Source organism: Balaenoptera ricei, chromosome 8 (assembly GCF_028023285.1).
Source record: "Balaenoptera ricei isolate mBalRic1 chromosome 8, mBalRic1.hap2, whole genome shotgun sequence".
Lineage (NCBI taxonomy): Eukaryota > Metazoa > Chordata > Mammalia > Artiodactyla > Balaenopteridae > Balaenoptera > Balaenoptera ricei.
Window position 1 is genome coordinate 79,100,859 of NC_082646.1, and position 25,353 is coordinate 79,126,211.

The following is a 25,353-nucleotide window of genomic DNA, read 5'->3' on the forward strand; positions in this document are numbered from 1 at the left end:
AAGAAAGAAGTATTTGGTGAATGTATGAGACACAAGAAGTTATGAAGAATGTTCATTTTTAATATCAATTCCAAGAATAACTATACTTTCTTTCCCTTCTCTTCCCCTTGCTGTCAAAAATAAAGGTAAATCTATATGGGTTTTTTTTGTTCTTAAAAGATACACTCTAAAACCTCTTTATTTATTTATTTTTAACCTAACTCTATCCTACTATGACACTATAATATTTTGATAGCCAATACTCCTTGTGACCTCATTTACATTATCCACCAGTGAGCAAGAAATGCCTGTTTCCTTGGGGAAAGGGAGGATACAACTTCGAACAATGATATCAAGTAGGATCCAAAACATATTTTTCAAAACTATTATTGTGGGTTTTTGTCTGTTTTTGAATTCTGATAACGTGCATATTAAGAGTGCATGTCTGGAGGACTCAGACCATAGGATTATGCAATGAGCTACATAATGAAGGAAGGTTATGGAATGAACGTAGACAAGTCTTTCCATAGAAAAGAGATTAAAATTATTTTCTAGGATAGGCATAGGAATTTGGAGAGGATTTGGAAGACAGAGTAAGGGAATTTAGATGTGAGTGTGGAAGAGTGTGGAAATTTGCTCCCAACTTTACCTCCCCCTCCACACTCCCAAGCAGTCAAAACAGTAGAAAAATCATGGGAAGCTCTCAATAGATTTGGCTAAACAAAAGCTGAAGGAACTTGTGAACTTTTGCAGCACCTCCCATCTTGAACTCTGGAGACAGAGTTGAGACAGTCTTGCAGAGTGCACCCATGCGATCATATATGTATGGCAGGTCCCAAAAGAATAAGGACTTCAGGTTGTTCATCTCTCTCCCCCTTGAGTTTCACTTAGCTACCACAGGACATTGACCAGGTGTGAAAATTATTTGCATGCCTGAGAATTGAAAGCCTGTACTTAAACCTAATGAGGTGGCAGGTTCATGAGGGACCACTAGTATCAGCTGGGAAATGGAAAGCCCAAACTGCAGTCTGGATGGAAGATATGACTATTTTTCATGACATAAGTACTTCCAGAGGCAGCTGAGGTGTGGACGTAGTCATCAAATAGTGACCATGAAGTTATCTAACCACTACCCATGTGGAAAGAACAGAAAACCTACATCAGTAGAGGAGTGCTCACAGGTCAGAAGCTCTTCTCTGAAGGATGCCAGAATGACATAAAAGGCCCTCCTGAGCTGAGATCACCTACAGAATACAGGGACAGAAGGGGGAATATTTATCCAAAGAAGACTGAGGTTTAAATCACACAAAATTTTATTATCTTAAACTGGCAAAATCAAAATTTCTGACATCAGCAGAAACTAGGATTTGAAAGCTAAGTTCAGTGGGAAACTAAAACTATAATTCTAAATATATTATGGTGTAATGTGAAATTTTAAAGGCTACACTACCAGGGCATTTACTCAAGAAAAAAAAAGCTTCATAATTTCCATAGAAACTCTTATTTCAAAAGTAGGAAAATAATAGTATCCCACCTCAGAGAGTTGTTATGAAGATTGAATGCATTAGTATATGCAAAAGGAATAATTAAAGAGTATTAGCTATTTTATTATAATTACTGATTATGTCCAGGATTAAGTTGATTTTGATACAGAAATTTGTTTTATACATCCTGGTACTGCCTAGGGCAGCATGAGTTTAAAAACTTTTGGTATCATTTACCCATCTGAGAATCTGATGATATTCTCCATAAAAGTGAACATGTGGACACCAAATTTGGCATATAATTTCAGGATCTCAAAGATAACTCAGGGCCATTCTTTGAGCCTCTAAAGTTTGGTGGACCCTATGCTGAAAGCCCTTGGTCTTAACCTTGGAAATACTACTTTCTACTATGGCACTAAATCTTCAAGAAGCTAGGTTTTTCTTCTCATTTTTGATAAAAAATAAAATAAAATCATCCCATCAAAAATTTTTCTTGGAGAATGAGAAAAGACAATCAACAGATGCTAACACAGAAATGACACAGATGTTGGAATTATCTGACAAGGATTTTAAAGCAACTGTCATATAAATGATTTAATGAGCAATTATACACTTGAAACAAATGAAAAAAGAAATACAAAGTTTCAGTAAAGAAATAAAAGACATAAAGAAAAACGAAGTGAAAATTTTAGAATTGAAAAATATAATAACAGAAATGAAATTTCAGTGGAAAGACACAACAATAGAATGGAGAGGACAGAGGCAAAAAGCAATGAACTCAAAGATAGGACAGTAGAAATTACCCAACATGAACAAAAGAGAGAAAATAGACTGGGGAAAAAGTATGACAGAAACTCAGTGACTTGTTGGACTAAAACAAAATATTTAACATGTCATGGGACTCTAAGAAATAGAGGAGAAGGAGAGAGGGCTGAAAAATATTCTAAGAAGTAATGGCTGAAAATTCTCCAAATTTGGCAGAAGACGTAAGTCTATAGATTCAAGAAGCTGATCAGTTCCCAAGAGGGATAAACCCAAAGAAATCTACACCAAGATACATCATAATTAAACTTCTGGAAACTATAGACAGAGAAAAAATCTTAAATCAGAAAGAGAGAAATGACATTTTGCCTATAGGGGAAAAAAACATTCAAATGACAGATTTGTCATCATAAACCATGAATGCCAGAGGGAAATGGCACATTCTCAAATGCAGAAAGAAAAGATATGTCAGCCCAAATTCTATATTTGGCTAAATTATCCTTCAGGAATGAAATCAAGACATTCTCAGATGAAGGAAAATTAGGAGAATGTGACACCAGTAAACCTATTCTAAAAGAATTACTAAAAGTTCTTGAATATTCATGGTCTTAATTGTTTTACTAAAGAAAGATATAGTTATTATTCTCATCCAAATTCTGCAAATAAGAACATGAAAGCTTAGAGCTATGAAAGAATTTATTCAAGGTTGTCCAGAGATAGTGTTGTATTATAAAAATTAATCATAAAAGAAAGCCATTTAACAAGGTTTTTTATTTATTTCCCACCTTTGTCTCCTCATTTATACTTTAATTCCCCCATGATAAAAAAAATTATTGTTTTTTAAACTTCTTTAACTGTTAAATGGAATTATAAATGCCTTTTAATTGTAATATTGTAATAGTAAGTAATAGTCCATTCACAGAACTAGACTATAAAATGGGTATAATACCTTTAACAAATTGCAGAAACCATATTCTTCAAATATCCTGCCTTTGCTAGCATCTATAATGACAAACAGTGAAATCATTTTGAATCTACTGGGACCAATTTACTGGTACAGTGCACAAGGTCCAGTGCTTCTAGCTATAATTAGAAAATGGCGCCTGCTCTCCATTAGTTTTGGTTACTATAGTAATTCCATATGCCTGCTGACTAGTGAACTAGATCGTGTATCTTCTGTAAATTGCTCTTGTTAGTCACTTGTAATTTATTTTATGTTTCCAACAGCAATTTCCAACCAGCAGTGTCAGGAACACATGTTTTTGCAATTATTGGAAAAACAAACCAGAGAATGTGTACCTCCAACCTCATCCCACTCTTGGCTATTAATGTTTACATAGATTACTGAATATTTTTGAAGCTCATCAAAGATTGTCAGTATGATTTTTTGTAAAATACAAGATAAGAAAACATACTCTCTTTCTGCCAAGAATATTTATTACAAAATTTTGAGGTCTCTTTATCTCTAGAAAAAACTATAATTTATAATCTGCATTTTTTTCCTATCTGCATTTTAGTAGTCAATTTATTAGTGATAGATTATTTGAAATCTGATCTTAACATTCATTGTGGATTCAAATTCAGTTAACATTTTTTTTGTTTTCTTTTGTTTTGTTTTGTTTTTCAGTTAACATTTTTAAAGGTACCTAAAGTGTTTGAGATTAGCAAAGAACATTTATCCATTCTTGTCCATGGTGCTTCTCTATTCAGTGAAAGCTAACAGTATGCTATATTCTTATTCCATTTTGGCACATCGTCAATGCTCATAAATACATGCATAGCCTCAAGCAGAATATCTTACCAAATAAGTATTGATAATATGTCAGATGCTTGGTATAATAATGATTATTTCAACAGCTATCCCACAGAGCTTTGAACAATTAAGGAGGATAAAATATCCAGTATTGATCTACACATATATCTCTATACCTCACATATTGCTTTCCAGATGTATTTTTTAAGAAATATGAAATTTGGTTCATAACATAAAAATATATACATTAAATAAATTGGTTTGTATCATTTTCGTGCATTAAATCATAGTCTGACATATTAGTAGCTTACTGAATAAATAAATGAGTAAAATTTTGCAACACAAATATCAAACTGAAAGGATATATATAAAAAGTGAGGAACATTTTTGTAGTGATAAACAAATTTGTCTCTAAAATAAATTTATTTTAAATATTGATGTGTAAAACCCAAATATCAAATATATGCCTGACATTGAGATTACTATAGACTTCATTCAGAATGTGATAATGCTATTTGTATTATATGTATAAATATAAAATATAAACTGATTATTCACATTTTATACCCTTATGCTTATACTTCTGAATTACTGCATCTAAAAAGTTCCTAAGATTTAAGTCCTGGTCATTCATGATATAAAAGGATAAAACCACAATAAGACTTTAAAACACTGAAAGCTCTTTTGAACTCAAACCTTTACCCCAATATTAAGAGTAATGAAGCTTCAAGAGACAGTTGTATACACGTTAATTATTGTAATTATTCAAGCTACTTTCCCTTAGGGCTACCATATTTCTAAGCCAAAAGTGTATTCTTGGTCCACTATGACAATTAGCATCTGATAAATGTGCTACTGCCACACTTCTAATGTAGAGATTGATCATTTCCAATTAATCTCTGAGAGAAATCAATGGTTTCTTCCTAGAGCATTTGCATTAACTAATTTATGTTAATATGAATACCTTATATCCACAATTTGCTAGGGAAGATGGGCCATTCTATTTATAAACTGGTTACTACTTTAGAGCTTCAGTATACTATTTCAGAGCTCAAAAAAAAATGCATAAAAGAGCTATAACTGGGTAACTTAACCACAGCAACTAAATCTTGACATTGATGAATGTTGATCCAACTCAAATGTAGCAAAGAGGTTTTGGAAGATTTTTCAGTTTGATTGATCGTAGTTTTGAAATGTTACCGTATATTGGGGAACCCACTCTCATTGTTTGGATTTATATTGTACTTCATGTAGCCACTACTAAAATGATTTATGCTTCTTAAAGATATGACCCAAAGGGTGATGCTCTAATCAAATGTTTGCTCCAGTCCTATGCATTCATAAATAGGTACCAACTACATAATATATGCCAGTATACTGTGAGGGCCTTGGACGTTCAAGCAAAACAGCTTTGTCCTTACTGAACTTATACTCTAGTAGAAAAGACAAACACACATGAACAACACAACTATATTTAATAGGAAAATGGGTGGTCTGAAGGAAAATAACAGGGTGAAACATATCTAGATAGAGACATTTTGGTGAGAGAATGAAATTAAGCTGAGAAATGAAGGAAGGACTGGGTGAGAACATTCTTGTCTGAAGGAATAATGTAAGCAAAGTTTCTAAGACAGGAAAAAGATCAGCCTATCTACTCGAAGAACTGAAAGAATTCTTGTACTGCTGGAGTGTATAGAAATTGGCTTAATATAGAAGAGCTTATCACTGAAAACAAACAGAACGTGAAATATGTGGGTATAGATGCTAATATAGGTAGATGTAGTAGTAAAAGTCTGTGTAAGTTCTCTGCCATTGACTTTAAATTTCTCAGAGGACATGACTGAGAGTTGACTACTTGAGCTGTTAGGTGGAGTATGGATTGTAAGAGGTGCAAAAAAGCAAGCAGAGAAACCAGCTAATGGCAGAGATGTGATAGATGGGTGAACATACGAATTATCAGCCAAACCAGGGCACTTTAGAGAATGAAAAAGGATACTGTACTTGTATTAATTATGCCAGGACAACAGGCATAACCCAAATCTGTCCTGGGAAAACAAGAATCTATGGTCACCCTATCCTATACTAGGGTAATGAGTACAAATTTAGATAAGGGGAAATGTATTGGTAAATTGGATATGAGGGTTAGGAGAGAGAAAGCATTCAAGAATAACTCCCAGGCTTCTGGCTATTTACGGAGAAATATAGGGGGATAAGCAGGCTTTTGGGGGATATGAAGAATTCTGTTTTGCATATATTTGGTTTGAGAGGCTTGTGAAACATTTAAGTGAGGATATTCATCCTGAAGCTCTGATGAGAGCTCTGGGTTGCAGATGTAAATTGGGCGGTTGAAAGCATACAGGTAGTATTTAAACCTGTGGAAAAGGGATGAGATCACCTGGGATGAGAGCACACACGAAAGAGAAGGCAGACTATTAAACTCTGAGAAATCCTGGGAAAGATTGATTAGGGGAGGAGGAGCCAGAAAATCAGACTGAGAAAAAATAGCTAGAAATGTAAGAGGAAACCAGGATAGAGCAGTGTCACACAAGTTCTGAGAATCGAAGTTCAAGCCTAGTTTCAAAAAGAAGAAAGTGGTCAAAATGTCTAATGTTACTGAGAGGTCAAGTAACTTAAGATCAGAAAGGTGTCCTTCAAATATGGGATCATAGGGATGATTTGTGACCTTGACAAGACTTCTTTCAGAGGAGTATTGAGGGCAAAAGTTAGGTCTGTCTGGGTTAAAGGGAAAATGAGGACTTCCACTTTCAGCAAAGCTGTGACTGTATGTTCAGTAGGACCCAACTGCTATAAACATTTAGATTCTCAATAATATATGCTTCTAATGCTTTGTTGAAATTTTAGGAAATAAAGGAAATTTCCAGGCTATCTTTCACCACCAAACATATATCTCTCCAAAAACAAAGAGGTGTGAGTAGTATGCAATCAGATTTGGAAACTATGATTTGAGCAAGCCACAAGGTAAGGAAATTGAAGCCAAAACTCTTGCATTAAGCCAGGAACCTTGCCAAAGTGGCCTAGGTTACAAGTGTTCACTATTTCTGACAGGAACTATTGAAAATGCCGTCATGGGGAAAGAATACCCTATTTAGATATCTAAGTTTCCATAGATTAAATCAAATAAATGTGAACTCACAATATATGTACAGAAGTATGTAAGGAAACAAATCACCATGAGTGAGAATCACAGAAACAGTAAACAGTTTTAAATCCCCAGGGACTTCAGGTTTTGAAGTTATTACTACAGAATATAAAATAACAATGTAAAAAAATGGAATAAAAAAAAATAAACATATAATATGAGATTATAAAAAATGATCAGGCAGACTTGATGGGGAAAAAAAACAAATAAAACTTTTAGGAAAAATATATTGTTGAAATTAAAAACCTAATGGATTGCTAGAACATCAGATAGATGAGTGAATTAACAAGAATATACCAATACATTTACTAAGGATATAGGCAAAGTTGATGTGACAACTACACCTCAAAACAGTGATTTGGATAAGAGAGTAGGGTAGAGAGAAATGTATTTCTATCCCATATAATAAGACAAATGAGGCAAGTGGGCTCTGTTCTGCCATCCTGAACATGTGGCCACATCTTTGTGTCTGCAGCAGTTGTTCCAATCTTTCTTAGCGGTGTGATTCAAGGTAGCTCTTCAGCACCACAATGACTTTCCAGCCAATTTCAAGTGACAAACAGAGCATTAAGGGAAAATGATTTCATATGTCAGGAGTGTGAACCCTCAGTTGTGCATATCAATTCTGCTTATTCACAAATGGTCAAAATCTAGTGTTATGGCCACATGTAAATAACTGCAAGAGAGACAGGGAAATTTACTCTGTAGCTGGGTGGCCACTTCTAGCTGAAATTTGGGGCTGAGATATTATTACTAAAATGAAGATAGGGAAATATATCCTAGGAGGTAACAGCAGTTTCCACACCAGCATAGAGTGGTAAGGAGATAAAAACTATGAAAGAGAGGTTGTAGGATATAAGGGTAGTATGAGAGGATCTAATATAGGCCTGATCAGAGTCACAGGAGAAATTAGAAAAAGTGGAGGAAAGGAAACATTAGAAAAAAACTGGACAGAGAAAAACACAAATCCACAAATAAATGAAATACAACACATAACAAGCAAGAAAAAAAGAGAAATTCACAATTAGATATGTTATGGTGACTGCAGATACTGAAGCAAGGACTATCTCAAAAGAAACCAGAAAGAGATCACTTAGAAAAAACCATGAGAAGACTGACAACAGCTTTCTGAATATCAGCAATGGAAAACAGAAAAGAGTGAATTACTATCTTTAACATGTTAACCTAGAATCCTGTACACAGCAAAATTATCTTCTAAGAACATTGACAAAATAAAAATATTTTTAGATAAAAACTAAGAGACCATTTAAAGACCTTCTTCAGGGGAACTTCTAAAAAAAATAATAAACTGATCCCTGGGGAAATGTCTGAGGAGCAATGGGAAACAAAAATCTTCAACATGTAGGTAAATCAAAACACACTTGTCTGTATAAAATATTAATTAAAGTGTTCTAATTTGTTGGAAATTTTCTTGTAAAGAACAAAACTAAAAATGAATAAATTAATAACTTGTGAGTTGGGAGATGAGATCAGGGTTAAAGTTTTCTAAGGCCCACTGTATTGTTAGGAAGGGAGACAAAGATTTCGAACTAATTTTAGATATTTTTAAGTTGAATGTGGTAAAAGTTTCAAGAGTAAAAGCTTAGGTATAGAATATAGCATCTCAATTAGCAGAGGGAGAAAAGGAATAGGAAGACAAGAAAAAAAAAAAAAATCCAGGAAATTAAAAAGAGCTGAGAAAGAAAATGAAGCAGAAAAGTCAAGACACATATCAATAGAAAGCACAAAGTAGGGTAGCAGAAAAAAGTCCAGTCATATTAATAATGATAATAATAATAGAAAAAAAGACTTTAAAGCAGAAAGTGTCATTACAAAATAAAAAGTTCAATTCATTAAGATGATATAACAATTCTGAATTTGCCTGCATATCATAAAATCGCTCAAAATATATAAAATGATAATTGATAAAGTTTCTTGAACCAAGATCATAGTGGGGAATTTTTTTTAATTGAAGTATAGTTGATTCACAATGTATTAGTTTCTGGTGTTCAGCAAAGTGATTCAGTTATACATATACATATTCTTTTTCATATTCTTTTCCATTATGGTTTATTACAGGATATGCAATATAGTTCCCTGTGTTATATGACAGGGGACCTTGTTGTTTATATATTCTAGTCTCAAACATACCAATCCAACCCTCCCCCACCCCACAACCACAAGTCTCTTCTCTATGTCTATGAGTCTGCTTCTGTTTTGTAGATATATTCATGTTGTATTTTAGATTCCACATATAAATGCTATCATATGGTATTTGTCTTTCTCTTTCTGACTTACTTCACTTAGTATGATAATCTCTAGGTCCACCCATGTAGTTGCAAATGGCATTATTTCTTTTTTTTATAGCTGAGTAATATTCCATCTCATCTTCTTTATTCATTCATCTGTTGATGAACATTTAGGTTGTTTCCATGTCTTAGCTATTGTAAATAGTGCTGCTATGAACATAGGGGTGCATACATCTTTTCAAATTATAGTTTTGTCTGGATATATGTCCAGGACTGGGATTGCTGGATCATATGGCAACTCTGTTTTTAGTTTTTTGAGGAACCTTCATAGTGTTATCCACAGTGGCTGCACCAGTTTACATTCCCACCCACCAGCAGTGTAGGAGGGTTCCCTTTTCTCCACACCATCCCCAGCATTTGTTATTTGTAGCCTTTTTTTTTTTTTTTTTTTTTGTAGCCTTTTTAATGTTGGCCATTCTGACCAGTGTGAAGTGGGACCTCACTGTAGTTTTGATTTGCATTTCTTTAATAATGTTGAGTATCTTTTCATGTATCTATTGGCCATCTGTATGTCTTCTTTGGAGAAATGTCTATTTAGGTCTTCTGCCCATTTTTTGATTTGGTTTTTTGTTATTGAGTTCTATGAGCTATTTGTATAATTTGGAAATTAAGCCCTTGTCAGTCACATAGTTTGCAAATATTTTCTCCCAGTCCGTAGGTTGTCTTTTCATTTTGTTTATGGTTTCCTTTGATGTGCAAAAGCTCATAAGTTTGATTAGGTCTCATTTGCTAATTTTTGCTTTTGTTTCTATTGCCTTGGGAGACTGACCTAAGAAAACACTGGTATAATTTATGTCAGAGAATGTCTTGCCTATGTCCTCTTCTAGGAGTTTTATGGTGTCATGTCTTATATGTAAGTCTTTAAGTCACTTTGAGTTTATTTTTGTGTATGGTGTGAAGGTGTGTTCCACTTTCATTGATTTACATGCAGTTGTCCAACTTTCCCAACATAGCAGGGAATTTCAGCACTGCTCCCTCACTTATTTGATAGGACAAACAGAAAAAGAGTAGTAAATATGCAGAATAATTTTTTTTAAAGTTTACAAAGTTAATTTAAAATATATATGCAGAACTGTGTGTCCCCAAATTAGAGAAAACACATTCTTTTCAAGTACATGCAGCACATTTATAAAAACTGACCACCTATTTGGACAATAAACCAAGTATCAATAAGTATCAAAGATTCAGTATCATATAAACTACACTTTCTGACAAAAATAAATTAATTTGGAAAAGAAGAACAAAAAGATAATTTTAAGAAGATTTATTCATTGAGGAATTTAAAAAACAATTTTAAGTAATCCATAGATTACAGAAGAAATCATTGTGGAAACTAAGCTATAAATACTTAGAACTGAATGATAATGAAAATGTTAAATATCAAAACAAGAGACTTGCAGTGAAAGCAAAATTTAAAGGGCAATTTAAATACTTATATAATAAAAAAAGTTACAAATGAGCTAAATGACTTTGCTTAAGAACTGAGGAACATCAGAATAAAAGCAAAGAAGAAAATAGATAAAATAAGAACATAAATTTTTGAAATAGAAAAAGTGTTATAATAAACTTAATTCACTGGGAAAAATTATGTAATAGATAACACTTGGGAAGACAAATCAAGAAAAGCTAAGACAAAGAGAAAAAAAAAGGAATAAAAATGAAACAGAATTGTAGGTGTGTTAGTGATAAAAAGGTAGGAAAACACTAGTGACAAAAAAGGTAAGAAACAACTTTGTTCCAATAGCCATAAAGAAATTGAAATTGTAGTTAAGTCATTCAATTAAATAAAAATCAGGCTCGGATTGTATTACAGAATAACTGTATAAGACTCCCAAGGAATTGTTCATTCCAATTTTATAAAACTCTCACAGACAATAAGAAAAAGAGTAGTCCCTAATTCATTCTATATGGCCAGTAAAATACTGAATTCAAACAAAAGTATTTAAGAATAAAATATTACAGGTCAATCTCACTCATGAACTCAGAATCAAAAATATAAATAAAATATAAGCTGAATTGAACAGAATATTAAAAAGTTAATACATTTGACTGAGCATCTCTGAAATGCAACGACAAATTATCATTAGAAAAGTTAACATAATAAAAGAAAAAGAGGGAATTCCCTGGTTGTCCAGTGGTTAGGACTTGGTGCTTTCACTACCACGGGCCTGGATTCTATCCCTGGTCAGGGAACTAAGATCCTGCAAGCCACGTGTGTGGGCAAAAAAAATAATAAAAAATCAAAAGAAAAGAAAAAAGACCTCAACATTTTCATCTCATTAAACATAGGAAAAGCATTTAACTAGCATTTATTGAGGACTTACTTCCTAATAAGTACATATTTTCCTTTATTTTTAAAGACTGAACATAAAAATATTTGATAACTTGATAAAATCTAGAGATGTTATATACATTAATTACAGCTATGGAAATAGCAGACACGTGACCAAAAGATGGATAGGAACACACAAAAATGAAAATAGTGCCAATGTGAAAGAGTATTTCTTTAATATTGTTACCGTATTATTTATCCAATAAAAGTGTATTAAAATATTAAACTCATTTTATTTTAAATTTATTTTAATGGTCAAATCTTAATGATGAGTCTCAGTTCTTATTACACCTTAAGGTATGTTTGCTTTTCATAAATACTAATTCATTGTGTGAATCATATTTTACATTTATTTATATGTTTATCAATTTAAAGAAAATAGATGAATCGGCCTGTTTATAATTTCTGACATCATTTTCATATGCATTATCATTTTATCTTTTAATTATGCTAAGCAGTTCAAATGGGTGGAATTTTTCTGTTTTATAGATAAATGAACTCTGATTCCTACAGTGAAATAACTAGGTAAAAGTTATAGTAGTAGATAATAACCCAAATTTAAACCATATTTGATAAATATAATTTCTCCCATGTGCCAGTCCCTGTTAGAGTATACACTGATGATACATTTAAAATTTTTTAATCCAGTATTGGTTTTCAAATCAGCAATCTACCTCCCTAGAAAAGATTTGTGGAGTGAATGTAGGTTAGAAAAGATCCATATCCTTGGTGACCTTACCACTCAAGAGTCATATAAATACTGGACAAATCACTACCTGTAGTCACAACTCCTTAGTAAAACTTGAAGTTTACAGCACATTATCCTGTCTTACAGTTATATTAAGAGGTTCTGCTAAGATGATTTAATTGCAGAACTTTGTATATTGTATGACACCATACAAATGCATAGCCTTATTTATGTACTCAAAGCCAAATCTTACACATTTTCCATTAGAATCAGAACCTTAATAAGCAGCCAGCACATGGACAACAGCATTTAGATTTAAAACATTCTAATATACTCAATAAATATACAATCAGACCAAGGGAAGTTTTCCAAAAGCATTGAGATATTTGTCCTCAACTAATACTAACAAAAAACAACAGACACATGCAGTCATTTTATCTGCTGGCTCATAAGAATCTTGAATTTATTTATTCAATTTCCCATTTCTTCCTCTCATTTTTTCTCTCTTCCTGTAGATTCAGAGTGATAGTAAGATTTCTATATTCAATAACACCTTTTCAAGTCTTTAACTTTGTTTAAAACAAGATAAAGAATACAGATTAAGAGGAATTCCCTGCTGGTCCAGTGGTTAGGCCTCGGGACTTTCACTGCTGGGCCCAGGTTCGATCCCTCCTCTGGGAATTAAGATCCCGCAAGCCACGTGGCATGGTCAAAAAAATTTTTTTTTTCTGTTGTTAAGAATACAGATTAAGGTTCTAATCCTGGCTTCATTTATTCAAACATTTGGAGTACCTACCACATGCCAGGCACTGTGCTAGGCTCTGGGGGGAAAAAATAACAGATTGGCTTCTGCTCTCATGTTGCTTATTTTCTGTGTGCCCTTGGGCATTGTAGTTAATCTTCTTTAGCTTGTATCTTGATTTATAACAATACAGTCTTGATGTGAAGATTAAATATGGTTACCTATGCAATGAACATAGCATGGAGCCTAAAATAAGATATGGTAAGTATAAAAATAGATTAAAAAATTTTTTTACTGAAGTCTATAACAATTTTTATCATTTTATCTTAAATAAGAGTGTGCAATGTTGCAGCAGAAATAGGGAAATAAGTTTACAAACTGTCATTCTTTAAAACTAAAGCTTAGGGTTATGGGACTTAGGTTTATGGGTCAATATTATGACTTGTGTGGGTAGAACTCTTCATTGGGTTATGCTTCTTGAAAAAAGACTTTTAGGTAACAGAAGGAATTGCCTTCTTCCTGCATTAATGGCAAATTAAATCTAAAAGATGTTCTATATGGATTAGAGCTAGAAAAAGGAATCAAACCACAGGAAATACAAACTTGCTTGTGTTAACCCAGGATCATCTGGAAAAGTGTACTTGCTAGCAGAACAGTAGTTTACTCCAGGTTTCACTATAGAATAAAAAATTCTACAAGATTATACAACTCCTTTTGCTCTAATTCCATTTCTAGAATTAGAAGAATCTTGCAACCAACTAATTTGGTTATGGAAAAAAAATCTTGATGAACAGAAAGTTATATGCCCCCTAATAAAAATGAATAAATCATTCTTAAGTTTGGTGATTGGCAATCACTCTACTGGTAGTGGAGCATCTGGGTAAACTCACAAAATTAGGTTCCTACACACACTAAACAAATATTCTAAACTGTCCCCATAGGGCAGCTAACAAGGACAAAGTGGGAGAATTTAACTATTTTAGTCTCAACACTTCATTCAACATGAGGCAACTGTAACACCAAGGTTGTGATTTATTAACCCAGTCAATGGCAGAAGCAGCACTAATTCAGAAGTTTTTCTTTTACCATCAAATGCTAAATTAATATCCAAAGGCATATATTTGTATTTACCATGCTGTAAAATTTTTTTCTTAAGTCAATGCTTTAAATTACTGTATGATCTTTCAATGTGCAGAAATGAGAAACAAAATTTCGGAATAACACAATTTTAATACATGTTGACACTGGTTAATTGGTTAGAACGTTAGGTTAACAAGGCCAAAGTCCAGGGTTTCAAGTCCAACTAGGCCAGTTGGCTTTCCAAACCATTTCTGACAGCACATGTTGTTGGTTAAAGAAATCACTTCTGGGGATTTAAAAAAACCCAAGAAAAACCTGCAAAAGTAAGGCATTAATAAAATAAAAAAGGTGTCTTGTCACTTTAAAGCTGCATTTTCTTTGACAAGCACGTATCTTTTCAACATTATTAGAAATGCGCCTTCTGGAATGCAAACTATTGTTAACTCCATGGCTTTAGGTAGGATACTTCCAATGTTACCTCCTCTATCCAGAAAACCCATGGCACTACAAGCCAGTTCCTTTACATATCTGTAATTAAGTTACAATGACACCTATTATATATTAGGACCTACAATAATATTTTGGACACATGAAAGTACAGGACATTTGGTGAGAACACTGGGATTCTAATTTTGTAAACTGTATATTCGAGTGCTCAGTTACAGAACGTTGCCCATAGAGAACTGGGGGCTGGGCTGAGAACTTGTCTCTGCCCAAATGCAATATCACGCACTACTCCCAAGAGACAGCAACAGGTCTGTCCAGATGCTAAGACCAGGGACTTCGAAATCTCCATCTTGAGCCTTACAGGACTTAAGGGCAGTAAAAACTTCATCTTTCAGAGGTGGAGGGGCCTGACAGAGGCTTTGAAACCTGCTCAACAACTCCTCCCAGGGCACATCCTGGGACTCAGTTCCAATCCAAAGGCCTTTCTGAAGGCTGTAGCGCAGCTGTCGACCCCAGTCTGTTAGCAGGCCCAGATAGGCCCGGGAGAGCTCTGCATGGCGCCCCGCCACCGAAGTTAAAAGCCCGGCTGGGAGGCTGCGGCAAAAAGCAACCATGACATCCGATTTCCCCAGAAGCCAGCGAAGCAGCTCTTGACCCTCCTCTCCCGGAGTTCTGGGGCTGCCTAGTTCCAATTCCTCTTCTTGGGGCCGGGGAGACGACGGCGGCAGCAACAGCGCGGCCGCTACCACCTTCAGGAAGTTGTTCTGGGGCGAGCGCTCCCACAGGCTGCTGAGAAGCCTACCAGGGCCCCCTGCCTCGGCCTCCCCCACCTCCTGCAGACGCCTCAGCAGCAGCTCCGCCTGGGTCTTCATCAGTGAGTCCTCCTGAAGGACCGGGTTCTCTCCATAGGCATTGAAGCGCAGCATGTGAATAGCGGCCCGGCGGCGGGCGAGGTGGGCCAGGCTGCCTTGGAGCGTCTCCTCCTCGGCGTCCGGGACGCCAGGGCCGGGAAAGAGCTGCTGCAGCAGGTAGCGAAAGGAGGCATCCCCGAGGGCCGGGTTCGCCAGCAGTCGCAAGGACAGCAGCTGGTCGCAGTGCCCCAAGGCCTGGAAGTTCGCCAACCCCGGGGCTGGAGCAGGCCCAGAGTCGCCGGGCTGCTTCCACTGGTTTTGCAGTCGCCGCTCCAGAGCCTTGCTAATGCGGGCATGGCGGCCAAAGCGCTTGTGGATGTGGCGCAGGTAGCGAGCCCACTGTAGGGCCCTGCGCACGGTCGCGGGGTCCCAGGTGCTGACGTGGGTCGTGCGGGACACAGCCAGAACCTCAGAGAAGCGCTCCAGGTGCTGCAAGAGCGGTTCCATTGAGCGCGCTAAGGCTTTACTTCCGCCTTCACCTTGGAGCCGGCTGCTCTCTGCGTGCTTGATTGGCGTGTTGGTGAAACGATACGCCTCTCTGCAATGCTATTGGGTAATATCCCTGTCAATCTGACAGCGGCTTTAATCCGGGAACCTGCGCTCCGAGAAATGTAAGCCCAAGGAAAGTGCTCTTGGTTTTATTTTTGCTGTAGATATTGAGGAGGCTCATACGGGAGGGAGAATAAAGGGGGGCTAGGATTAGAGAATTCCCGGAGCCACGTGGGAGATGCTGTTAGTTACGGAGGTCTGCGTGCTTCCTTTCGCTTTATAAACATCTCTAGTAGAAGTTTCCTGAGTTTTGTGTGAGTGAATCTGTGTTAAGGTTTATCATAATTGGGGAAAGCCAGACACGGGCTGTTACATCTAAGAAAATGTAATTAAATAAAAATTTTGGTTCAATTCAGTTTAGTAGAAAGGTACTGACTTCCAATTAATTAATACCAGACACTATGCTAAAGTCTGGACCTTGACCTTGTCCTTTCATTATTAGAACTTGAATCCTTTAAGTGAAACTTAAAGATTAATACTTTATTAAAATAGTAAAAGAACTTAAATTTTATTTCAAGTTTCACTATTGTTTTTTGTTTTGTTTTTGTAATTCTCAAGGCAAAATAACTTAATTGACTCTTATTTCACACAAACAACTAATTGAACTAAGTGGCATTTAACGGCATATAACAAAAACAAATGCTTGTCTAAAGATTGTGGGAAGGGGGAGAGGGAAGAAGAATCCACTTCTGGAATGTCATCTGGATTATTCACTCATTTATGTGTTCTACAAATGTTTATCTGCCAACCTGTAGGGGTTTCGTTCAGAAACCTACAACAATTTCTAATCTACTGAAGTTGGTGACACAATAACTCATTTGAGCTGAGTTTGTTTCCAGTAAAGACACCAAGCAAACGTATTCTAATAAGTAGTCGGAAATGGTGTTTTGTTTTGTTTTGCTTTAACAAAAAGGAGAAGAGAAACAAATTTAACAGAGGAAGAGTCATTTTTCATTTATTAACTTTTTTTAAAAAATGAATAAAGCAGTGGTGTTCATGCTGTTAATTCAGTTTTAGGATCTGATATTTATCACTTAGCCTAAACTCTCAGTTGGTCTGTAGCGGTTACTTGATTTTATCTTTGTCTTGGATACTAGAAACTTTGAGCCAAATGTGCAGTCTACTTTTAGCAAATGCACAGGCTTCACCAATTTATTCTTAAATTGAGCACTTATTATGTCACATAGTGTAAGATACTAGGGATTTATTTGTAAATAAATAGATGTTGTCCTTGTCCTGGTGGAGTTCATTTCCTAGCATTTAAGAGCAAAATTAAACAGATAACCTCAAATGTGATAGGAGGCTATAACGAAGGTGGATCTCCAAGACTTAGGTGGTTGAGAAGGCCTCCCTCTGTAAGAAACTGACTTTCTCCTGATAGCCCAAAGATGAGTGTTGAAAAAAGTTTTCAAGGTCTAGGGAACAGTTAATTTACAGGTACCTGAGTTGAGAGAGCCCAATCCATTCAAGGAGGTGAAAAAAGTCCAAAAAAACTGCCTTCAGTTCGGGATGGGAGTGAGACCTTATGGCAGGAATTGTGCAGATTAGCTTCAGATCTTTCCACTTATTTAAAATCTTATCTAAAATCCCTGCTTGGGTATTATAATATGTAAATTTATGCATATTTCACATTCACTTATTTTCATTAAATGAACACAATGTCTGTGAAATTTTCCCCTTTAGAAGAAAGAAAAGCCTAGGATTTGGAGCGTCTCCTCAATGTTCCATTTAATCAACAAAATTCAATGATCATTTATTAAGCTTCTACTACGTGTAAAGTATTAGGGATTGAAAAAATGATTATGACAAGGTCCTTCGCTTCAAGAAACCTACCTTCTTGAGGCAGGGGTGGAAGGGGCACAAAAACACTGAACTATAATGCAATTCAGATTTTATGTGTTTAAAAAATTGTAAGAATGATGCAATGAGAGACCAGATATAAATTGACAGGAGAGTTCAAGGGAAGGCTTTACAAAGGACTGATACTTCGTGTAGGCCTTAAACTATCAAGAAATACAGGAAAATGCAAGTGAGAAAAATAACATAAGGTAAAACATATAAGGATGTTAACCTGTATAGTGTGTGCTACAAATACTAGTACGAATCTCCCATATCTTCATTATGATTCCTAAATTTCTGGGATACAGTAAATTAGGACAGAGACTGGAAGGCCACATTTCGGGAGATTTCATTAAAATATGATATCAATCAAACCATGAGAGTTAAGCATCATAAACAACTAAGCATCAGAAAAAGAGACATTCACATAAAGTTTACCTCATAGGGTTCTGCTGAGGATTAAATGAAATAATAAATGTGAAATGCCATCCTTGGTATTTTGGCTGTCTTTTAATATTCATTCTGTTATTACCCCCACCCTCTTTGCATAATAAAGATGCAATTTGGAGTACTGACTCCAGCTCAGCTCAAGGGGTAGGCCAATTTGAGCCAATCATGTTAATCCACCCCTCTCTTAATTCAGTAATTAATTTAGGAACCCAGTCTTAAGCCTATCGATGTATAGCATTTTCTTTTTTTTTTTTTTTCAGAGACGATATAGAACTTTTATTTTTCTGAAACATTGAGAAGTAGTTGCCAGTGACATAATAAAACATCACCCTGAATACTGTGTTTATTATAAATATGAAATTTTTTCTACATAGCTTAATATAACCATCAATGATAGGAAATTAACATCAATGTATTATTATCATTTAATCATCAGACCCTGTGCAAAGTTATCTAGTTGTCTCAATAATGTTTTTGTTTTTATCAAAGTATACTTGATTTATAATATTATATTAGTTTCAGCATAGTGATTCAGTATTATTATAGTTTATACTTCATTAAAAATTATTACAAGATAATGACTAAAATTCCCTGTGCTATACAATATATCTTTGTTGCTTATTTATTTTATTTTATTTTTTGGTCTTTTATTTGTTAAATTATTTTTTTGAATTTTTGAATTTTATTTTATTTTTTTAGACACCAGGTTCTTATTAGTTATCCCTTTTATACATATTAGTGTATATATGTCAATCCCAATCTCCCAATTCATCCCACCAACCCCCCCCCCCCCCCCGCTGCCACTTTACCCCCTTGGTGTCCATACGTTTTTTTCTCTACATTTGTGTCTCAATTTCTGCTGTGCAAACCGGTTCATCTATACCGTTTTTCTAGGTTCCACATACATGCGTTAATATATGATATTTGTTTTTCTCTTTCTGACTTACTTCACTCTGTATGACAGTCTCTAGATCCATCCACGTCTCTACAAATGACTCAATTTCATTCCTTTTTATGGCTGAGTAATATTCCATTGTATATATGTACCACATCTGCTTTATCCATTTGTCTGTTGATGGGCATTTAGGTTGCTTCCATGACCTGGCTATTGTAAATAGTGCTGCAATGAACATTGGGGTGCATGTGTCTTTTTGAATTATGGTTTTCTCTGGGTATATGCCCAGTAATGGGACTACTGGGTCATATGGTAGTTCTATTTTTAGTTTTTTAAGGAACCTCCATACTGTTCTCCATAGTGGCTCTATCAATTTACATTCCCACCAACAGTGCAAGAGTGTTCCCTTTTCTCCACACCCTCTCCAGCATTTGTTGTTTGTAGATTTTCTGATGATGCCCATTCTAACTGGTGTGAGGTGACACCTCATTGTAGTTTTGATTTGTATTTCTCTAATAATTAGTGATGTTGAGCAGCTTTTCATGTGCTTCTTGGCCATCTGTATGTCTTCTTTGGAGAAATGTCTATTTAGGTCTTCTGCCCATTTTTGGATTGGGTTATTTGTTTTTTTAATATTGAGCTGCATGAGCTGTTTATATATTTTGGAGATTAATCCTTTGTCCATTGATTCATTTACAAATATTTTCTCCCATTCTGACGGTTGTCTTTTTGTCTTGTTTGTAGTTTCCTTTGCTTTGCAAAAGCTTTGAAGTTTCATTAGGTCCCATTTGTTTATTTTTGTTTTTATTTCCATTACTCTAGGAGGTGGATCAAAAAATATCTTGCTGTGATTTATGTCAAAGAGTATTCTTCCTATGTCTTCCTCTAAGAGTTTTATAGTGTCTAGTCTTACATTTAGGTCTCTAATCCATTTTGAATTTATTTTTGTGTATGGTGTTAGGGAGTCTCTAATCCATTTTGAATTTATTTTTGTGTATGGTGTTAGGGAGTGTTCTAATTTCATTCTTTTACATGCAGGTGTCCAGTTTTCCCAGCACCACTTACTGAAGAGACTGTCTTTTCTCCATTGTATATCCCTGCCCCCTTTGTCATAGATTAGTTGACCATAGGTGCGTGGGTTTATCTCTGGGCTTTCTATCCTGTTCCACTAATCTATATTTCTTTTTTTGTGGCAGTACCATATTGTCTTGATTACTGTAGCTTTGTAGTATAGTCTGAAGTCAGGGAGTCTGATTCCTCCAGCTCCGTTTTTTTCCTTCAAGACTGCTTTGGCTATTCGGGGTCTTTTGTGTCTCCATTCAAATTTTAAGATTTTTTGTTCTAGTTCTGTAAAAATTGCCATTGGTAATTTGGTAGGGATTGCATTGAATCTGTAGATTGCTTTGGGTAGTATAGTCATTTTCACAATATTGATTCTTCCAATCCAAGAACATGGTATATCTCTCCATCTGTTTGTATCATCTTTAATTTATTTCATCAGTGTCTTATAGTTTTCTGCATACAGGTCTTTTGTCTCTCTAGGTAGGTTTATTCCTAGGTATTTTATTCTTTTTGTTGCAGTGGTAAATGGGAGTGTTTCCTTAATTTCTCTTTCAGGTTTTTCATCAGTGTATAGGAATGCAAGAGATTTTTGTGCATTAATTTTGTATCCTGCAACTTTACCAAGTTCATTGATTAGCTCTAGTAGTTTTCTGGTGGCATCTTTAGGATTCTCTATGTATAGTATCATGTCATCTGCAGACAGTGACAGTTTCACATCTTCTTTTCCAATTTGTATTCCTTTTATTTCTTTTTCTTCTCTGATTGCTGTGGCTAGGACTTCCCAAAATTATGTTGAATAATAGTGGTGAGAGTGGACATACTTGTCTTGTTCCTGATCTTAGAGGAAATGCTTTCAGTTTTTCACCATTGAGAATGATGTTTGCTGTGGGTTTGTCATATATGGCCTTTATTATGTTGAAGTAGGTTCCCTCTATGCCCACCTTATGGAGAGTTTTTAACATAAATAGGTGTTGAATTTTGTCAGAAGCTTTATCTGCATCTATTGAGATGATCATATGGTTTTTATTCTTCAGTTTGTTAATATGGTGATTCACATTGATTGATTTGCGTATATTGAAGAATCCTTGCATCCCTGGGATAAATCCCACTTGATCAGGATGCATGATCCTTTTAATGTGTTGTTGGATTCTGTTTGCTAGTATTTTGTTGAGGATTTTTGCATGTATATTCTTCAGTGAAATAGGTCCATAATTTTCTTTTTCTATAGTATCTTTGTCTGGTTTTGGTATCAGGGTGATGGTGGCCTCATAGAATGAGTTTGGGAATGTTACTTCCTCTGCAGTTTTTTGGAAGAGTTTGAGAAGCATCGGTGTTAGCTCTTCTCTAAATGTTTGATAGAATTCACCTGTGAAGCCATCTGGTCCTAGACTTTTTGTTTGTTGGAAGATTTTTAGTCACAGTTTCATTTTCATTACTTGTGATTGGTGTGTTCATATTTTCTGTTTCTTCCTGGTTCAGTCTTGGAAGGTTATACCTTTCTAAGAATTTGTCCATTTCTTTGGCATAGCGTTGCTTGTAGTAGTTAGTCTCTTAGGATGCTTTTTATTTCTGCGGTGTCTGTTGTCACTTCTAGTTTTTCATTTCTCATTTTATTGATTTGGGCCCTCTCGCTCTTTTTCTTGATGAGTTTGGCTAATGGTTTATCAATTTTGTTTATCTTCTCAAAGAAACAGCTTTTCGTTTTATTGATCTTTGCTATTATTTTCTTTGTTTCTATTTCATTTATTACTGCTCTGATCTTTATGATTTCTTTCCTTCTGCTAACTTTGGGTTTTGTTTGTTCTTCTTTCTCTAGTTCCTTTAGGTGAAAGGTTAGATTGTTTATTTGCGATTTTTCTTGTTTCTTGAGGTAGGCTTGTATTTCTATAAACTTCCCTCTTAGAACTGCTTTTGCTGCATCCGTATGTTTTGGATCATCGTGTTTTCATTGTCATTTGTTTCTAGGTATTTTTTGATTTCCTTTTTGATTTCTTCAGCGATCTCTTGGTTATTTAGTAACGTATTGTTTAGACTCCATGTGTTTGTGTTTTTTACATTTTTTTCCCCGTAATTGATTTCTAATCTCATAGTGTTGTGGTCAGAAAAGATGCTTGATATGATTTCAATTTTCTTAAATTTACTGAGGCTTGATTTGTGGCCCAAGATGTGATCTATCCTGGAGAATGTTCCGTGCGCACTTGAGAAGAACGTGTAATCTGCTGTTTTTGGATGGAATGTCCTATAAATATCAATTAAATCTATCTGGTCTCTTGTTTCTTTGAAAGCTTGTGTTTCCTTATTAATTTTATGTTTGGATGGTCTGTCCATTGGTGTAAGTGAGGTGTTAAAGTCCCCCACTATTATTGTGTCACAATCGATTTCCTCTTTTATAGCTGTTAGCAGTTGCCTTTGTATTGAGGTGCTCCTATGTTGGGTGCATATATATTTATAATTGTTATATCTTCTTCTTGGATTGACCCCTTGATCATTATGTAGTGTCCTTCCTTGTCTCTTGTAACATTCTTTATTTTAAAGTCGATTTTATCTGATATGAGTATTGCTACTCCAGCTTTCTTTTGACTTCCATTTGCATGGAATATCTTTTTCCATCCCCTCACTTTCAGTCTGTATGTGTCCCTACGTCTGAAGTAGGTCTCTTGTAGACAGCATATATATGGGTCTTGTTTTTGTATCCATTCAGCAAGCCTGTGTCTTTTGGTTGGAGCATTTAATCCATTCATGTTTAAGGTAATTATCGATATGTATGTTCCTATGACCATTTTCTTAATTGTTTTGGGCTTGTTTTTGTAGGTCCTTTTCTTCTCTTGTGTTTCCCACTTAGAGAAGTTCCTTTGGCATTTGTTGTAGAGCTGGTTTGGTGGTTCTGAATTCTCTTAGCTTTTGCTTGTCTGTAAAGCTTTTGATTTCTCCATCGAATCTGAATGAGATCCTTGCTGGGTAGAGTAATCTTGGTTGTAGGTTTTTCCCTATCATCACTTTAAATATGTCATGCCACTCCCTTCTGGCTTGTAGAGTTTCTGCTGAGAAATCAGCTGTTAACCTTATGGGAGTTCCCTTGTATGTTATTTGTTGTTTTTCCCTTGCTGCTTTCAATAATTTTTCTTTGTGTTTTATTTTTGCCAATTTGATTACTATGTGTCTCGGTGTGTTTCTCCTTGGGTTTATCCTGTATGGGTCCCTCTGCTCTTCCTGGACTTGGGTGGCTATTTCCTTTCCCATGTGAGGGAAGTTTTTGACTATAATCTCTTCAAATATTTTCTGTGGTCCTTTCTCTCTCTCTTCTCCTTCTGGGACCCCTAGAATGCCAATGTTGTTGTGTTTAATGTTGTCCCAGAGGTCTCTTAGGCTGTCTTCATTTCTTTTCATTCTTTTTTCTTTATTCTGTTCCACAGCAGTGAATTCCACCATTCTGTCTTCCAGGTCACTTATCCGTTCTTCTGCCTCAATTATTCTGCTATTGATTCCTTCTAGTGTAGTTTTCATTTCAGTTATTGTATTGTTCATCTCTGTTTGTTTGTTGTTTAATTCTTCTAGGTCTTTGTTAACCATTTCTTGCATCTTCTCAATCTTTGCCTCCATTCTTTTTCTGAGGTCCTGGATCATCTTCACTGTTATTATTCTGAATTCTTTTTCTGGAAGGTTGCCTATCTCCACTTCATTTAGTTGTTTTTCTGGGGTGTTATCTGTTCCTTCATCTGGTACATAGCCCACTGCTTTTTCATCCTGTGTCTCTTTCTGTGAATGTGGTTTTTGCTCCACAGGCTGCAGGATTGTCCTTCTTGCTTCTGCTGTCTGCCTTCTGATGGATGAGGCTATCTAAGAGGCTTGCGCAAGTTTCCTGATGGGAGGGACTGGTGGTGGGTAGAGCTGGCTGTTTCTCTGGTGGGCAGAGCTCAGTAAAACTTTAATCCGCTTGTCTGCTGATGGGTGGGGCTAGGTTCCCTCCCTGTTGGTTATTTGGCCTGAGGCGACACAACACTTGAGCCTACCCGGGCTCTTTGGTGGGGCTAATGGCGGATTCTGGGAGGGCTCATGCCAAGGAGTACTTCCCAGAATTTCTGCTGCCAGTGTCCTTGTCCTCACGGTGAGACACATCCACCCCCTGCCTCTGCAGGAGACCTTCCAACACTAGTAGGTAGGTCTGGTTCAATCTCCTGTGTGGGTCACTGCTCCTTCCCCTGGGTCCCGATGCGCACACTACTTTGTGTGCCCTCCAAGAGTGGAGTGTCTGTTTCCCCCTGTCCTGTCAAAGTCCTGTAGTCAAATCCTGCTAGCCTTCAAAGTCTGATTCTCTAGGAATTCCTTCTCCTGTTGGGAAGCCTGATGTGGGGCTCAGAACCAGGTTGGGAAGCCTGACGTGGGACTCAGAACCTTCACTCCAGTGGGTGGACTTCTGTGGTATAAGTGTTCTCCAGTTTGTGAGTCACCCACCTAATAATTATGGGGTTTGATTTTATTGTGATTGCGCCCCTCCTACCATCTCACTGTGGCTTCTCCTTTGTCTTTGGATGTTGGGTATCTTTTCTGGTGAGTTCCAGTGTCTTCCTTTCAATGATTGTTCAGCAGTTAGTTGTGATTCCAGTGCTCTCGCAAGAGGGAGTGAGAGCACGTCCTTCTACTCCGCCATCTTGAACCAATCTTCAGCATTTTCTAATGACAAATTTGTTCAGAAATGGCCAGATGAATCAATTCCAATCAGTTAGGCCTAGGTGATTACTTTTCTTCTCAGAGTTGGTAGATCATGCACATTCACCAATATGAAGAGATAGTCATATTAGACAATGTAGGTGTATACAAGCTGGGTATCAAGCATGCTTAAGAGATTGTTTCTTCCTCTTGATGTTGTATATTTATATTAGGCCCAAAGCTACCAGAGCCCTCTTCTTCCTT

The 25,353-nt window shown here is 35.9% G+C and overlaps 2 protein-coding genes across 9 annotated transcripts in view; one reads left to right on the forward strand and one right to left on the reverse strand.

Annotated features, from left to right (window-relative positions):
- Positions 1-14,302: 14,302 nt before the first annotated feature.
- FANCF (FA complementation group F) lies at positions 14,303-16,126 on the reverse strand. Its single transcript, XM_059931276.1, has one exon. The coding sequence runs from the start codon at positions 16,092-16,094 to the stop codon at positions 15,015-15,017; it is 1,080 nt and encodes a 359-aa protein (XP_059787259.1). The 5' UTR covers positions 16,095-16,126; the 3' UTR covers positions 14,303-15,014.
- A 59-nt stretch (positions 16,127-16,185) lies between these two features.
- The window catches only part of GAS2 (growth arrest specific 2), a 159,753-nt gene continuing 150,585 nt past the window's right edge, over positions 16,186-25,353 (forward strand). For 4 of the 8 annotated variants that reach the window (XM_059931277.1, XM_059931279.1, XM_059931280.1 and 1 more), the window contains exon 1: positions 16,186-16,258. The gene's annotated coding sequence lies outside the window, so the exon portion shown is untranslated. The remainder of the gene's footprint in view (positions 16,259-25,353) is intronic. The other 4 variants (XM_059931288.1, XM_059931285.1, XM_059931283.1 and 1 more) reach the window with 4 other exon arrangements.